The sequence below is a fragment of the Coregonus lavaretus genome (genome assembly GCF_964263955.1).
Source record: "Coregonus lavaretus genome assembly, chromosome: 39".
In the NCBI taxonomy this organism is placed as follows: Eukaryota; Metazoa; Chordata; class Actinopteri; order Salmoniformes; family Salmonidae; genus Coregonus; species Coregonus lavaretus.
The window spans coordinates 8,006,839-8,024,164 of record NC_140026.1 but is presented as its reverse complement, the minus strand read 5'-3'; the positions used below and the strand labels follow the sequence as shown (position 1 = coordinate 8,024,164).

Below are 17,326 nucleotides of genomic sequence, written 5' to 3'. Positions count from 1 at the left end.
ACGTTGGCCTGACACCCTTAACCCCTATCCCCTCACCTCTCACATGGTACCCAATCTCTCTCTCTCTCTCTCTCTCTCTCTCTCTCTCTCTCTCTCTCTCTCTCTCTCTCTCTCTCTCTCTCTCTCTCTCTCTCTCTCTCTCTCTCTCTCTCTCTCTCTCTCTCTCTCTCTCTCTCTCTCTCTCTCTCTCTCTCTCGTACTGATCAACAAATCAAAGAGGAGGGGTTGGTCAACAGAAACAGGCTGGACTCTTCTATATATGTATACATTCCCCCTCACTCTATCTTCTCCCTCTTACCCCCTATATTATCCTAGAGATCCCCGTGTCCCCCTCTCCTAACCTAAAGGAAGCTGAGAACATATGGGAGCAGCAGTCAGAGATGTGACTAATTGAATAGACATGCAAAGAGAGAAGCTGAGAACAGTGTGTAGCAGTATGTATCCATGCCAATGTTTCACTACTTTCTCTCTGGCTCCATGCATGTTAGGGGCCACAGGGCAGAGGGCAAGTGAAAATACCTCCTTCACTTGTTTCTCCTCTCTCCCTCTCCTCTCTTCCCTCCACCTCTCCTCTCTTCTCTCCACCTCTCCTCTCTTCTCTTCCCTCCACCTATCCTCTCTTCTCTTCTCTCCACCTCTCTTCTCTTCTCTCCACCTCTCTTCTCTTCTCTCCACCTCTCTTCTCTCCACCTCTCCTCTGTTCTGTTCTCTCTTCCTCTCCTCTGTTCTCTCCACCTCTCCTCTGTTCTGTTCTCTCTTCCTCTCCTCTGTTCTCTCTACCTCTCCTCTGTTCTCTCTACCTCTCCTCTGTTCTCTCTACCTCTCCTCTTCTCTGCTATTCTCTTCTCTTCTCTTCGCTTCTCTTCTCTCCTCTGTTCTCTCCACCTCTTCTCTTCTCTCCACCTCTCCTCTGTCCTCTTCTCTCCACCTCTCCTCTCTTCTGTCCTCTCCTCTCCACCTCTCCTCTCCTCTCCTCTAAACCTCTCCTCTGTTCTCTCCACCTCTCCTCTGTTCTCTCCACCTCTCCTCTGTTCTCTCCACCTCTCCTCTCTTCTGCATGGGGGAGCTGATGTGTGTGTGTGTGTGCCCTTGACCCTGCCAGAGGATTTACCACAGTGTCTGGTTGTTTTTCTACCCTGTGTATGAGGCACCGCTAGGGACGGTGTTCTTGATGACCATCATGTTCAACGTGAGGACGCCATTACTTCAGAATGTGTTCTGTACCAGTTAAAGGATGCTGAGACAGGACAGGGACACTGTGACTGTGTTATTGCATCTCCTGGTTACCTGTCTCTACTGATGCTGAGACAGGACCGTGACAGGAACACTGTGACTGTTACCTGTCTCTACTGTGTTCACCCTGGTGTCTGTTTACCAGGCAGCCTGATGTAGGCTACCTGATGAACCGTTGAAGCGGCGTTATAATAGTCCTGTGTGGCTCAGTTGTATGAGCATGGGGCTTACAACGCCAAAGTCGTGTGTTCGATTCCCGTTGGGACCAACCATATGAAAATGGATGCATGCACTACTGTAAGTCGCTTTGGATGAAAGCGTCTGCTTAATGGCATACAGTATAGAATGTAATACCAACAGTCTCTCTCTCTCTCTCTCTCCCCAGGGGACCAGCCAGGAGCCGTGTAATGGTCTGGACTGTAGTGGAGGATGTAACTGTAACCCAGAGAAAGGTGGTAGGGTAAGACATTTATATAACCTCTATTCTCCCTTCTCACACATTCACATATCCTTCCTCTCCTACTTCAGGAGGCGCCATCTTAGCTTCTGGTCCATATCCACGCATGTCACAAATCAAGGGTACCTCAGCAAAGTTTGAAGACCCAGCAGACCTGGGTCAAAGACATGAAGTAGTTGAGGTGCTTGCAAAACAAGGTTAGAAAACACGTACTGTTGCATTGAGAGTCTGGTATAACGTAGGGTTCAGTAAAATGTAGGGTTCTGGATTGTTACAGGAGTTGAGGCCAACATTCCTAACCACAACCAATTGGGTAAGAATACATCTAAATGCTGTAGTCACCTTGATGGTTGATGGTTTTGGTCAAATTACAAATTTTCCCTCTCTGACCAACTCAACAACTATGTAGTAAAGACAAGGAATGGGAGCACTGCTAGGGTACACGGTAGTAGGTATCTCTAGATAGAAAATGCTCTTTGGTGAAGGGGTTAATAGGTCACCAAAAAACAACGAGGACCAAGGCACTCTTCATATAATAAAAACGCCAATGTTCAGTGGAATAATACTTTTTTTAACTGATGCGTTTCGGCAGCATGGCCTTCATCAAAGATTTTTGTACCCCTTTTTCTAATCCTTGACGCTTCAGAGTTTTAGATCTTTGTTCCATTGAACATGCCGTAAAAATGAAAGCATTTTTTATTATATGAAGAGTGCCTTGGTCCTCCTTGTTAGTTTTTTTAAACTGAACACCTAGTCTTACAGCAGGCATTGCTGCGATTGGTTGAGTTAAGCAAGATTAGGGTTGCGCCGTAGGTCATATATTAACAGTAGTCAGGCACCCACACACACAGAACACTCAAGTCTAACTTTTTCAACTTAGTTCCAGTGCCTTCAAAAAGTATTTTGTTTTGTTACAAAGTGGGATTAAAATTGATTTAATTGTCTTTTTTTTCTCAACGATCTACACAAAATAATCTGTAATGTCAAAGTTGTAGAAATATTCAAAAAAAAAGAAAAGAAAAGAAAAAAAGAAAGTGTATACACTACCAGTCAAGAGTTTGGACACACCCACTCATTCCAGGGTTTTTCTTTATTTTTACTATTTTGTACATTGTATGGAATCATGTAGTAACCAAAAAAGTGTTAAACAAATCAAAATATATTTTGTATTTGAGATTCTTCAAATAGCCACCCTTTGCCTTGATGACAGCTTTGCACACTCTTGGCATTCTCTCAACCAGCTTCCTGAGGTTGGAATGCATTTCAGTTAACAGGTGTGCCTTCTTCTTAAAAGTTAATTTTTGGAATTTCTTTCCTTCTTAATGCATTTGAGCCAATCAGTTGTGTTGTGACAAGATAGGGGTGGTATACAGAAGATAGCCCTATTTGGGAAAAGACCAAGTCCATATTATGGCAAGAACAGCTCAAATAAGCAAAGAGAAACGGCAGTCCATCATTACTTTAAGACATGAAGGTCAGTCAATACGGGAAAAACCATCAAGCGCTATGATGAAACTGGCTCTCATGAGGACCGCCACAGGAGTGGAAGACCCAGAGTTAACTCTGCTGCAGAAGATAAGTTCATTAGTTACCAGCCTCAGAAATTGCAGCACAAATAAATGCTTCAGAGTTCAAGTAACAGACACATCTCAACATCAACTGTTCAGAGGGGACTGTGTGAATCAAGCCTTCACGGTCAAATTGCTGCGAAGAAACCATTACTAAAGGACACCAATAATATGAAGAGACCTCCTTGGGCCAGGAAACATGAGCAATGGACATTAGACCGGTGGAAATGTGTCCTTTGGTCTTGAGTCCAAATTGGAGATGTTTGGTTTCAACCGCGGTGACTTTGTGAGACGCTGTGGGTGAACAGATGATCTCTGCATGTATTTCCCAAAGTAAAGCATGGAGGAGGATGTGTTATGGTGTGGGGCTGCTTTGCTGGTGACACTGTCTGTGATTTATTTAGAAATCAAGGCACACTTAACCAGCATGGCTACCACAGCATCCTGCAGCGATACGTCATCCCATCTGGTTTGGGCTTAGTGGGACTATCATTTGTTTTTCAACAGGACAATGACCCAACACACCTCCATGCTGTGTAAGGGCTATTTTGCCAAGAAGGAGAGTGATGGAGTGCTGCATAAGATGACCTGGCCTCCACAATCCCCCGACCTCAACCCAATTGAGATAGTTTGGGATGAGTCGGACGGCAGAGTGAAGGAAAAGCAGCCAACAAGTGCTCAGTATATATGAGAACTCCTTCAAGACTGTTGGAAAAGCATTCCAGGTGAAGCTGGTTGAGAGAATGCCAAGAGTGTGCAAAGCTGTCATCAAGGCAAAGGGTAGCTATTTGAAGAATCTCAAATATAAAATATATTTAGGTTACTACATGATTCCATATGTCTTATTTCATAGTTTTTATGTTTATACTATTATTATACAATGTAGAATATAGTACAAATAAAGAAAAACCCTTGAATGAGTAGGTGTGTCCAAACTTTTGACTGGTACTGTATATATATCAGTGCATTCAGAAAGTATTCAGACCACATTACTATTTCCACATTTTGTTACGTTACAGCCTTATTCTAAAATGGGTTGAATTGTTTTTTTCCTCATCAATCTACACACAATACCCCGTAATGACAAAGCAATTTTAAAAAAACTGGAATATAACATTTACATCAGTATTCAGACCTTTTACTCCGTGCTTTGTTGAAGCACCTTTGGCAGCGATTACAGCCTTGAGTCTTCTTTGGTATGACGCTACAAGCATGTATTTAGGGAGTTTCTCCCATTCTTCTCTGCAGATCCTCTCCAACTCTGTCAGGTTGGATGAGGAGTGTCGCTGCACAGCTATTTTCAGGTCTCTCCAGAGATGTTCGATCGGGTTCAAGACCCTTTGCTATGAAACTCGAAATTGAGCTCAGGTGCATCCTGTTTCCATTGCTCATCCTTGAGATGTTTCTACAACTTGATTGGAGTCCACCTGTGGTAAATTCAAATGATTGGACATGATTTGGAAAGGCACACCTGTCTATATAAGGTCCCACAGTTGACAGTGCATGTCAGAGCAAAAACCAAGCCATGAGGTGGAAGGAATTGTCTGTAGAGCTCCGAGACAGGATTGTGTCAAAGCACAGATCTGGGGAAGGGTACAAAATACTTTCTGCATCATTGAAAGTCCCCAAGAATACAGTGGCCTCCATCAATCTTAAATGGAAGAAGGTTGGAACCACCAAGACTCTTCCTAGAGCTGTCCATCGGCCAAACAGAGCAGTCGGGGGAGAAGGGCCTTGGTCAGGGAGGTGACCAAGAACCCGATGGTCACTCTGATAGAGCTTCAGAGTTCCTCTGTGGAGATGGGAGAACCTTCCAGAATGACAGCCATCTCTGCAGCACTCCACCAGTCAGACCTTTATGGTAGAGTGGCCAGATGGAAGCCACTCCTCAGTAAAAGGCAAATGACAGCCCGCTTGGAGTTTTCCAAAAGACTCTCAGACCATGAGAAACAATATTCTCTAGTCTGATGAAACCAAGATTGAACTCTTTGGCTTGAATGCAAAGCGTCACGTCTGAAGGAAACCTGGTACCATCCGTACGGTGAAACATGGTGGTGGCAGCATCATGCTGTGGGGATGTTTTTCAGCGGCAGGGACTGGGAGACTAGTCAGGATCGAGGGAAAGATGAATGGAGCAAAGTATAGGCTTCGGGACAAGTTTCTGAATGTCCTTGAGTGGCCCTGCCGGAGCCCGGACTTGAACCCGATCGAACATCTCTGGAGAGACCTGAAAATAGAGCTTGAGAACTGCAGAGAAGAATGGGAGATACTCCCCAAATACAGGTGTGCCAAGCTTGTAGTGTCATACCCAAGAAAACTCAAGGCTGTAATCACTGCCAAAGGTGCTTCAACAAAGTACTGAGTAAAGGGTACGTACAGTTGAAGTCGGAAGTTTACATACACTTAGGTTGGAGTCATTAAAACTCATTTTTCAACCACTCCACAAATTTCTTGTTAACAAACTATAGTTTTGGCAAGTTGGTTAGGACATCTACTTTGTGCATGACACAAGTAATTTTTCCAACAATTGTTTACAGACAGATTATTTCACTTATAATTAACTGTATCACAATTCCAGTGGGTCAGAAGTTTACATACACTAAGTTGAATGTGCCTTTAAATAGCTTGGAAAATTCCAGAAAATGATGTCATGGCTTTAGAAGCTTCTGATAGGCTAATTGACATAATTTGAGTCAATTGGAGGTGTACATGTGGATGTATTTCAAGGCCTACCTTCAAACTCAGTGCCTCTTTGCTTGACATCATGGGAAAATCAAAAGAAATCAGCCAAGACCTCAGAAAAAAAACATTGTAGACCTCCAAAGTCTGGTTCATCCTTGGGAGCAATTTCCGAACGCCTGAAGGTACCACGTTCATCTTTACAAACAATAATACGCAAGTATAAACACCATGGGACCATGCAGCCGTCATACCGCTCAGGAAGGAGATGCGTTCTGTGTCCTAGAGATGAACGTACTTTGCTGCGAAAAGTGCAAATCAATCCCAGAACAACAGCAAAGGACCTTATGAAGATGCTGGAGGAAACGGGTACAAAAGTATCTATATCCACAGGAAAACGAGTCCTATATCAACATAACCTGAAAGGCCGCTCAGCAAGGAAGAAGCCACTGCTCCAAAACCGCCATAAAAAAGCCAGACTACGATTTGCAACTGCACATGGGGACAAAGATCATACTTTTTGGAGAAATGTCCTCTGGTCTGATGAAACAAAAATATAACTGTTTGGCCATAATGACCATCATTATATTTGGAGAAACAAAGGGTATGCAAGCATACTTCCAAAGTTGTGGCAAAATGGCTTAAGGACAACAAAGTCAAGGTATTGGAGTGGCCATCACAAAGCCCTGACCTCAATCCTATAGAACATTTGTGGACAGAACTGAAAAAGCGTGTGCGAGCAAGGAGGCCTACAAACCTGACTCAGTTACACCAGCTCTGTCAGGAGGAATGGGCCAAAATTCACCCAACTTATTGTGGGAAGCTTGTGAAAGGCTACCCGAAACGTTTGACCCAAGTTAAACAATTTAAAGGCAATGCTACCAAATAATAATTGAGTGTATGTAAACTTCTGACCCACTGGGAATGTGATGAAAGAAATAAAAGCTGAAATAAATCACTCTCTACTATTATTCTGACATTTCACATTCTTAAAATAAAGTGGTGATCCTAACTGACCTAAGACAGGGAATATTTACTATGATTAAATATCAGGAATTGTGAAAAACTGAGTTTAAATGTATTTGGCTAAGGTGTATGTAAACTTCAGACTTCAACTGTATGTAAATGTAATATTTCCTGTTTTTTCTTTGTCATTATGGGGTATTATGTGTAGATTGATTGAGGGAAGAAAACAATTTAATCCATTTTAGAATAAGGCTGTAACGTAACAAAATATGGAAAAAGTCAAGGGAAGTGAATACTTTCCGAATGCGCTGTGTATATACAGTGGGGAAAAAAAGTATTTAGTCAGCCACCAATTGTGCAAGTTCTCCCACTTAAAAAGATGAGAGAGGCCTGTAATTTTCATCATAGGTACACGTCAACTATGACAGACAAAATGAGGAGAAGAAAAATCCAGAAAATCACATTGTAGGATTTTTTATGAATTTATTTGCAAATTATGGTGGAAAATAAGTATTTGGTCAATAACAAAAGTTTCTCAATACTTTGTTATATACCCTTTGTTGGGAATGACACAGGTCAAACGTTTTCTGTAAGTCTTCACAAGGTTTTCACACACTGTTGCTGGTATTTTGGCCCATTCCTCCATGCAGATCTCCTCTAGAGCAGTGATGTTTTGGGGCTGTCGCTGGGCAACACAGACTTTCAACTCCCTCCAAAGATTTTCTATGGGGTTGAGATCTGGAGACTGGCTAGGCCACTCCAGGACCTTGAAATGCTTCTTACGAAGCCACTCCTTCGTTGCCCGGGTGGTGTGTTTGGGATCATTGTCATGCTGAAAGACCCAGCCACGTTTCATCTTCAATGCCCTTGCTGATGGAAGGAGGTTTTCACTCAAAATCTCACGATACATGGCCCCATTCATTCTTTCCTTTACACGGATCAGTCGTCCTGGTCCCTTTGCAGAAAAACAGCCCCAAAGCATGATGTTTCCACCCCCATGCTTCACAGTAGGTATGGTGTTCTTTGGATGCAACTCAGCATTCTTTGTCCTCCAAACACGACGAGTTGAGTTTTTACCAAAAAGTTCTATTTTGGTTTCATCTGACCATATGACATTCTCCCAATCCTCTTCTGGAGCATCCAAATGCACTCGAGCAAACTTCAGACGGGCCTGGACATGTACTGGCTTAAGCAGGGGGACACGTCTGGCACTGCAGGATTTGAATCCTTGGCGGCATAGTGTGTTACTGATGGTAGGCTTTGTTACTTTGGTCCCAGCTCTCTGCAGGTCATTCACTAGGTCCCCCCGTGTGGTTCTGGGATTTTTGCTCACCGTTCTTGTGATCATTTTGACCCCACGGGGTGAGATCTTGCGTGGAGCCCCAGATCGAGGGAGATTATCAGTGGTCTTGTATGTCTTCCATTTCCTAATAATTGCTCCCACAGTTGATTTCTTCAAACCAAGCTGCTTACCTATTGCAGATTCAGTCTTCCCAGCCTGGTGCAGGTCTACAATTTTGTTTCTGGTGTCCTTTGACAGCTCTTTGGTCTTGGCCATAGTGGAGTTTGGAGTGTGACTGTTTGAGGTTGTGGACAGGTGTCTTTTATACTGATAACAAGTTCAAACAGGTGCCATTAATACAGGTAACGAGTGGAGGACAGAGGAGCCTCTTAAAGAATAAGTTACAGGTCTGTGAGAGCCAGAAATCTTGCTTGTTTGTAGGTGACCAAATACTTATTTTCCACCATAATTTGCAAATAAATTCATAAAAAATCCTACAATGTGATTTTCTGGAATTTTCTTCCTCAATTTGTCTTTCATAGTTGACGTGTACCTATGATGAAAATTACAGGCCTCTCTCATCTTTTCAAGTGGGAGAACTTGCACAATTGGTGTCTGACTAAATACTTTTTTTCCCCACTGTATATCTTAGTTAGAGTTAAGTATTCAACCCCCAAGTCAATACATGTTAGAAGCACCTTTGGCAGCGATTACAGATGTTAGTCTTTCTGGGTGAGTCTCTAATAGCTTTCCACATGTGGATTGTGCAATATTTTCCCATTACTCTTCTGAAAATTCTTTAAGCTCCGTCAAATTGGTTGTCGATCATTTCTAGACAACCATGTTCAGGTCTTGCCATAGATTTTCAAGCATATTTAAGTCAAAACTGTAACTCTGCCACTCAGGAACATTCATTGTCTTCTTGGTAAGCAACTCCAGTGTAGATTTGGCCTTGTGTTTTAGGTTATTGTCCTGCTGAAAGGTGAATTCATCTCCCAGTGTCTGGTGGAAAGCAGACTGAACCAGGTTTTCCTCTAGGATTTGCCTGTGCTTAGCTCCATTCTGTTTCTTTTTTATCCTGAAAAACTCCCCAGTCCTTAATTATTACAAGCATAGCCATAAAATTATGCAGCCACCACTATGCTTGAAAATATGGAGAGTGTGCGAAGAGTACGGAGGATACGAAGAGGCAGGACGCAGGAATCAACAAGGTCAAGGTTTACTTAACAATGAGAAAGAGAATAACAAAGCGCGAGTAAACCACACGACGCTAAACAATCACACACAACAATGACGGAACAGTCCAGGGCTGTATAGGGGTGGTGATGAGATGAGGAGGTGCAGGTGCGCTGGAGGTGATTAGGGTGCGTTGGGTTTCCATTCCTGTGTTGCCGAGGTGGTGCGCTCAGACCGGTGGCACAGTAGACCGGCGAATCAGAGCACCTTAGGGGAGCAACGGGAGGAGACGTGACAGAGTGGTACTCAGTAATGTGTTGTAATGGATTTGCCCCAAACATAACACTTTGTATTCAAGAAGTTAATTACTTTGCCACATTTTTTTTCAGTATCACTTTAGTGCCTTTTTGAATATTTGTATTCTGTACCAGCTTCCTTCTTTTCACTATGTCAATTAGGTTAGTATTGTGGAATAACTACAATGTTGGGCAACTACTTCCTCTCGGGCAACTGAGTTATAAAGGATGCCTGTATCTTTGTAGTAACTGGGTGTATTGATACACCATCCAAAGTGTAATTAATAACTTCATCATGCTCAAAGGGATATTCAATGTCTGCTTTTTTCTTGTCACCCATCTACCAATAGGTGCCCTTCTTTGTGAGGAATTGGAAAAACCTCCCTGGTCTTTGTGGTTGAATCTGTGTTTGAAATTCACTGCTCGACTGAGGGACCTTAAAGATAATTGTATGTGTGAGGTACAGAGATGAGGCAGTCATTAAAAAAGTCATGTTAAACACTATTATAGTCCATGCTACTTATTATGACTTGTTAAGCACATTTTCTGTCCTGAACTTATTTAGGATTGCTATAACAAAGGGGTTGAATAGTTTTTGACTTAAGACATTTCAGCTTTTAATTTTTTATTAATTTGTTCAAAAAAAAAAAAAAAAAATAATAATTCCACTGTGACATTATGGGGTATTGTGTGTAGGCCAGTGACAAATAATCTACATTTATCAATTTAAAATGTAGGCTGTAACACAACTAAATGTGGAAAAAGTCAAGGGGTGTGAATATTTTCTGAAGGCACTGTAGTTCCCTCAAGCAACCAACTGACCTTTATAATTTATGAGCGTGAACTAATCTAAGTCATTCTAAAAAGATATATAGGCATTATCCAGACATTGTCTGCACACCTACACAGATTATTACTTTAATACTACAGGAAAAATATAATTTGTTTTTACTGCAGTGATGGCTGGTTTATTTTCATAAGAGAGCCCAAGCTCAACAGGTCTTACCAATACCTGTCTGCCTGTCTAGCTGTCTGCTTGTCTACCTGTCTAGCTGTCTGCCTGTCTACCTGTCTAGCTGTCTGCCTGTCTACCTGTCTAGCTGTCTGCCTGTCTACCTGTCTAGCTGTCTGCCTGTCTACCTGTCTAGCTGTCTAGATGTATGCCTGTCTAGCTGTCTAGCTGTAGGCCTGTCTAGATGTCTAGCTGTCTGCCTGTCTACCTGTCTAGCTGTCTGCCTGTCTACCTGTCTGCCTGTCTGCCTGTCTGCCTGTCTACCTGTCTGCCTGTGCTTCTGCCCTTTGCTGAAGTTGATACCTGCAAGCTAGGAATAGTCATAGTCAATTACCTGGGACTAGTCAATTACCTGGGTCTAGTCAATTACCTGGGTCTAGTCAATTACCTGGGTCTAGTCAATTACCTGGGTCTAGTCAATTACCTGGGTCTAGTCAATTACCTGGGTCTAGTCAATTACCTGGGTCTAGTCAATTACCTGGGACTAGTCAATTACCTGGGTCTAGTCAATTACCTGGGTCTAGTCAATTACCTGGGTCTAGTCAATTACCTGGGTCTAGTCAATTACCTGGGTCTAGTCAATTACCTGGGTCTAGTCACTGAGAAGTAGACACAAACAGCTGAGCACACACACGAGTGGTCACATGCACACACACGCGTGCTCACAGAGGCACGCATGCACGCACACACACACACACACACACACACACACACACACACACACACACACACACACACACACACACACACTATCCCTGATTCTCAACTGTAGCCAATCGATAGCCCTTTACCAAGGCATGGTCTTGTACATTGACAATGCCCAGGCTAGGCAGGTCTGGACGTTGGCCAACAGAGATGTTACCCTGTATTCTGGGATAGGCAAGTCTGGATGTTGGCCAACAGAGATGTTACCCTGTGTTCTGGGATAGGCAAGTCTGGATGTTGGCCAACAGAGATGTTACCCTGTGTTCTGGGATAGGCAAGTCTGGATGTTGGCCAACAGAGATGTTACCCTGTGTTATGGGATAGGCAAGTCTGGATGTTGGCCAACAGAGATGTTACCCTGTGTTCTGGGATAGGCAAGTCTGGATGTTGGAAGCGGGCGATCAGATCAGACAATTTTTGGATAAAAATATTTGTTTTGTCCCGCAGATTATTTGGAAACTGTAGTCTTTCTGCATTGTATGCGTTAGCACACCTATTGTATTAAAATCACATCATTGTTGCATTATTCACACACAGAATTCGCTGCTTCAAGTTAAGTAGCCTACCTCTCCTCTCTTTGTTCACATTGGCAGTTTGAAGTGAATCAAATCCTATTTATTTGGATATCCGATTCGAATCTGTACCTTTTTTTCCTGCAGTCTGAATAAATGTGGCAAGATATAAATCTGATTCCTGGCCATGTGAATTGTTTGAATGGTCAAAACGGATTGATTTGCCCTTAAGGCCTCCTGTAGCTCAGTTGGTAGAGCATGGCGCTTGCAACGCCAGGGTTGTGGGTTCGATTCCCACGGGGGACCAGTATGATAAAAGAAATGTATGCACTCACTAACTGTAAGTCGCTCTGGATAAGAGCGTCTGCTAAATGACGTAAATGTAAAGTGTTTTTTTAGACTGTTATTTGGTATATCCAGTGGCTTGCTAGCTACACTGTTGACAGTTTGACAAGAACACGTGGTAGCTAACTAGCTTGTTAATCGTTTACAAACAAATTAGTGTGTCACGATCGTCTGAAGGAGGAGACCAATGCGCAGCGTTGCGAGTGAACATGATGACTTTATTAACTTAAAGCAACCACGAAGAAAACAACAAATGACGATCCGTGAAATTCTATACTGAATACTACTAACAGCAACAAAGAAACAATAACCCACAACACAAAGGAGAAAACACACAGAATATATATGGCTCCCAATCAGAGATAACGAGCCGACAGCTGACACTCGTTACCTCCGATTGGGAGTCATCGACCAAACACCACATGACACAAACAAAATGAAACTCACCCATCCCCAACACCACCAAATGAAATACACCCAAACACAAGAAAATGAACAACCCTGGCTCAATATAAACGTCCATAGAGCCAGAGTGTTACAGTACCCCCCCCTAAAGGTGCGAACTCCGGGCGCACCAACATCAGGACTAGGGGAGGGTCTGGGTGGGCGTCTGTCCATGGTGGCGGCTCTGGCCCCGGTCGTGATCCCCACCCCACCACAGTCACAACCTGCTTCGGTAGCCTCCTCCCAATGACCACCCTCCACCTAACCCCACCTGGACTAAGGGGCAACCCCGGACTAAGGGGCAGCATCGGCCTAAGGGGCAGCACCGGGATAAGGGGCAGCACCGGGATAAGGGGCAGCACCGGGACAAGGGGCAGCACCGGACTACGGGGCAGCACCGGACTAAAGGGCAGTACAGGACTAAGGGGCAGCACCGGGCTAAGGGGCGGCACCGGACTCAGGGGCAGCACCGGACTAAGGGGCAGCACCGGGCTAAAGGGCAGCACCGGACTAAGGGGCAGCACCGGACTAAGGGGCAGTACCGGACTACGGGGCAGCACCGGGCTAAGGGGCGGCACCGGACTCAGGGGCAGCACCGGACTAAGGGGCAGCACCGGGCTAAAGGGCAGCACCGGGCTAAGGGGCAGCACCTGACTAGATGGCGGATCCTGGCTGGCTGGCTCTGGCGGATCCTGGCGGGACGGCTCTGGCGGATCCTGGCGGGACGTCTCTGGCGGATCCTGGCGGGACGGCTCTGGCGGATCCAGGCTGGACGGCTCTGGCGGATCCTGGCGGGACGGCTCTGGCGGATCCTGGCTGGACGGCTCTGGCGGATCCTGGCTGGACGGCTCTGGCGGATCCTGGCTGGACGGCTCTGGCGGATCCTGGCTGGACGGCTCTGGCGGATCCTGGCTGGACGGCTCTGGCGGATCCTGGCTGGACGGCTCTGGCGGATCCTGGCTGGACGGCTCTGGCGGATCCTGGCTGGACGGCTCTGGCGGATCCTGGCTGGCTGACGGGTCTGGCTGCTCATGGCTGGCTGACGGATCTGGCTGCTCATGGCTGGCTGACGGATCTGGCTGCTCATGGCTGGCTGACGGATCTGGCTGCTCATGGCTGGCTGACGGATCTGGCTGCTCATGGCTGGCTGACGGATCTGGCTGCTCATGGCTGACTGACGGATCTGGCTGCTCATGGCTGGCTGACGGGTCTGGCTGCTCATGGCTGGCTGACGGATCTGGCTGCTCATGGCTGGCTGACGGATCTGGCTGCTCATGGCTGGCTGACGGACCTGGCTGCTCATGGCTGGCTGACGGGTCTGGCTGCTCATGGCTGGCTGACGGATCTGGCTGCTCATGGCTGGCTGACGGGTCTGGCTGCTCATGGCTGGCTGACGGATCTGGCTGCTCATGGCTGACTGACGGATCTGGCTGCTCATGGCTGGCTGACGGACCTGGCTGCTCATGGCTGGCTGACGGGTCTGGCTGCTCATGGCTGGCTGACGGATCTGGCTGCTCATGGCTGGCTGACGGGTCTGGCTGCTCATGGCTGGCTGACGGGTCTGGCTGCTCATGGCTGGTTGACAGATCTGGCTGCTCATGGCTGGCTGATGGTGCTGGCTGGGAGGCTGGCGGTGGAGGCGGACCCCAGCCTCGGATTGCAGTCATCACCTCCAGCAAGGCGGCTCCCATCTGCAGGAGCTGCTCTTTCTGGTTCCGAACCTGAGCTTCCAGTCTAGTATGGGCTGCGTCGGCTCCTGCTGATTCCATAGCAGGTGTATGATTCTGTCTGGCGGAAGGCTCTAGCGGCTCCTGTCTGGCGGATGGCTCTGAAGGCTCATGGCAGACGGGCGGCTTTGCAGGCTCAGTACAGACGGGCAGTTCAGACGCCATAGGGCCGACGGGCAGTTCAGGCGCCGTTGGGCAGACGGCAGACTCTGGCCGACTGGTGACGCACCCCGTAGGATTCGTGCGTGGAGCAGGAACAGGCCGGGCTGGGCTGGCGACGCGCACCTTATCCCTGGTGCGAGTGGCCGGAACAGGCCGGGCCGGGCTGGCGACGCACATCGTGGACCTGGTGCGTGGAGTAGGAACAGACCGGTCCGTACCGGGAACACCCACCACTGGCCTTAACTGGGGATCAAGAACGGACCGGACCAGACTGGTAACACACTTCAGTCTCTCATGCCGTGCCACAACAACTTCCCTCCCTCTACTCGCCAATGGCTCCCGTAATCCGATAGCCTTCTCTCCAGCTCTACCTGTGGCAGCCTCCTGCTGCCCAGGCGCCCAAGCCATGTGCCCCCCCCAAAAAATTTTTTGGGGAGTAACCACGGGCTTCCAGCCTCGACTCCGCGCTTCCTCTTCATACCACCTCCTCTCGGCTGCAGCTGCCTCCAGCTCTTCACGAGGGCGGTGATATTCCTCCTCATACCACCTCCTCTCGGCTGCAGCTGCCTCCAGCTCTTCACGAGGGCGGTGATATTCCTCCGGTTGTGCCCAAGGACCCTTTCCAGCCCGAATCTCCTCCCAAGTCCAAAAATCCTTAGGAGGCGTCCATAAATCCTGCGTAGGTAGGTCCTGTTGCCGCTTGTTACGCCGCTTGGTCCTCTTGTGGTGGGTTATTCTGTCACGATCGTCTGAAGGAGGAGACCAATGCGCAGCGTTGCGAGTGAACATGATGACTTTATTAACTTAAAGCAACCACGAAGAAAACAACAAATGACGATCCGTGAAATTCTATACTGAATACTACTAACAGCAACAAAGAAACAATAACCCACAACACAAAGGAGAAAACACACAGAATATATATGGCTCCCAATCAGAGATAACGAGCCGACAGCTGACACTCGTTACCTCCGATTGGGAGTCATCGACCAAACACCACATGACACAAACAAAATGAAACTCACCCATCCCCAACACCACCAAATGAAATACACCCAAACACAAGAAAATGAACAACCCTGGCTCAATATAAACGTCCATAGAGCCAGAGTGTTACATAGTGAATGTGCTAGAAAGCTAAACAGCTAGCTAGTTGACGGCTGTGGCTAGCGAAAAATGATTCGTTTTTTAAAGTTGGGTCATCTTATCCTTTGAGGCTTTTAAAATGTTCTCACACTATGGTTTTGAACATTCAAAGCAACTGGGAAACGTCAATGGCAGGCATTGTTGTCACCTTAGCTCGCGCGACATAACTGCAGGAAGCACGAGCACCACCACCAATCAGCCTACACTATTGCGCGTACGCACGTCGTTACTATGACAACTAGTGTAGCCATGCCAGCAAATGACAGCTGTCTGAACACACACACACATCCGATTTGGTCACTTGTAACTTTCTGTTTGGACAGTCAGTAGTCCAAACCGGATTTAGAAAACAACTGATGTGCGCATTAAGGCCTGCAGTGTGAACAAGGCTTTAGTTGGGCGCCTAGTACAGGTTCCAGGATATGCTATAGTTTACTACATTGCCTAGAAATAAATATTACTCACCCATAATTGTCTCCGTCTGAAAAGAGTCCCACTCTTTTCTCTATATGCACTCACTAACTGTAAGTCGCTCTGGATAAGAGCGTCTGCTAAATGACTAAAAATGTAAATGTAATAATGTACCTACGAGATAATGTACCTGATCATTGATGAAAAGGTATCATTAGGTATGGCTACAGGACAGAACATTTTCATTTTATGTTCAAGTTTAATAACATGAGTCATTGTCAAGGGATTTGACACTTGCAGGCATGATTCTGAAGAAACCAATTGATATAGCTGTCAGAATATCCACCTCCAGTTAGAACAATCTCTCTCTCTCTTCAATTCAATTCAATTCAAGGGGCTTTATTGGCATGGGAAACATATGTTTACATTGCCAAAGCAAGTGAAATGGATAAACAAAAGTGAAATAAACAATAAAAAGTGAACAGTAAATATTACCCTCACACAAGTTCCAAAGGAATAGAGACATTTCAAATGTCATTATGTATATATACAGTGTTGTAACGATGTGCAAATAGTTAAAGTACAAAAGGGAAAATAAATAAACATCAATATGGGTTGTATTTACAATGGTGTTTCTCTCTCTCTCTCTCTCTCTCTCTCTCTCTCTCTCTCTCTCTCTCTCTCTCTCTCTCTCTCTCTCTCTCTCTCTCTCTCTCTCTCTCTCTCTCGATTCTCTCTCTCTCTCTCTCTCTCTCTCTCTCTCTCCGATTCTCTCTGTTTAGTCTATTCTGACTGAGTACACCTTTAGATCAGTTGTGTCTGTCATGCCCGAGCTGATCTATCTGGTTATTGTTCCTGTGTGGTGGTGTTTTAATTCTATTGGCAAGCTATCAGGCACCACAAACTGTTTTTCTAATCCACTAAATGGCTTTTATGTTGTCAGATTAATTGATATCAAAGTTAATGGATTTAGCCAGTGGGCTGCAAACATCTCACCCTCTCCCCAACGCACTAGTTGGCTCAGTCCATGGTGTGTGTGTGTGTGTGTGTGTGTACCAACACAACCTCCAGAACTTCCGCTGGTACAGTTTGTGTTGGTCTAAACAGTATGTGTGTATGAGCCCCTTGGTTCTCTGTAGCCTATCAGCTCCCTAGTGTCCAGCAGTCTGACACACTAGCTTCCCCAGCACACAGCCTTACTTACT

At 45.8% G+C, this 17,326-nt stretch overlaps 1 protein-coding gene across 1 annotated transcript in view; it reads left to right on the top strand.

The window, feature by feature from the left end:
- Positions 1 to 1,171: 1,171 nt before the first annotated feature.
- The window catches only part of LOC311112682 (uncharacterized protein), a gene marked incomplete at its 5' end in the record, with an annotated part of 82,806 nt that continues 66,651 nt past the window's right edge, over positions 1,172 to 17,326 (top strand). Inside the window, 2 exons of the mRNA XM_084155815.1 lie at positions 1,172 to 1,189; positions 1,619 to 1,693. Coding sequence (XP_084011941.1) covers positions 1,172 to 1,189; positions 1,619 to 1,693 — 93 coding nt within the window. The remainder of the gene's footprint in view (positions 1,190 to 1,618; positions 1,694 to 17,326) is intronic.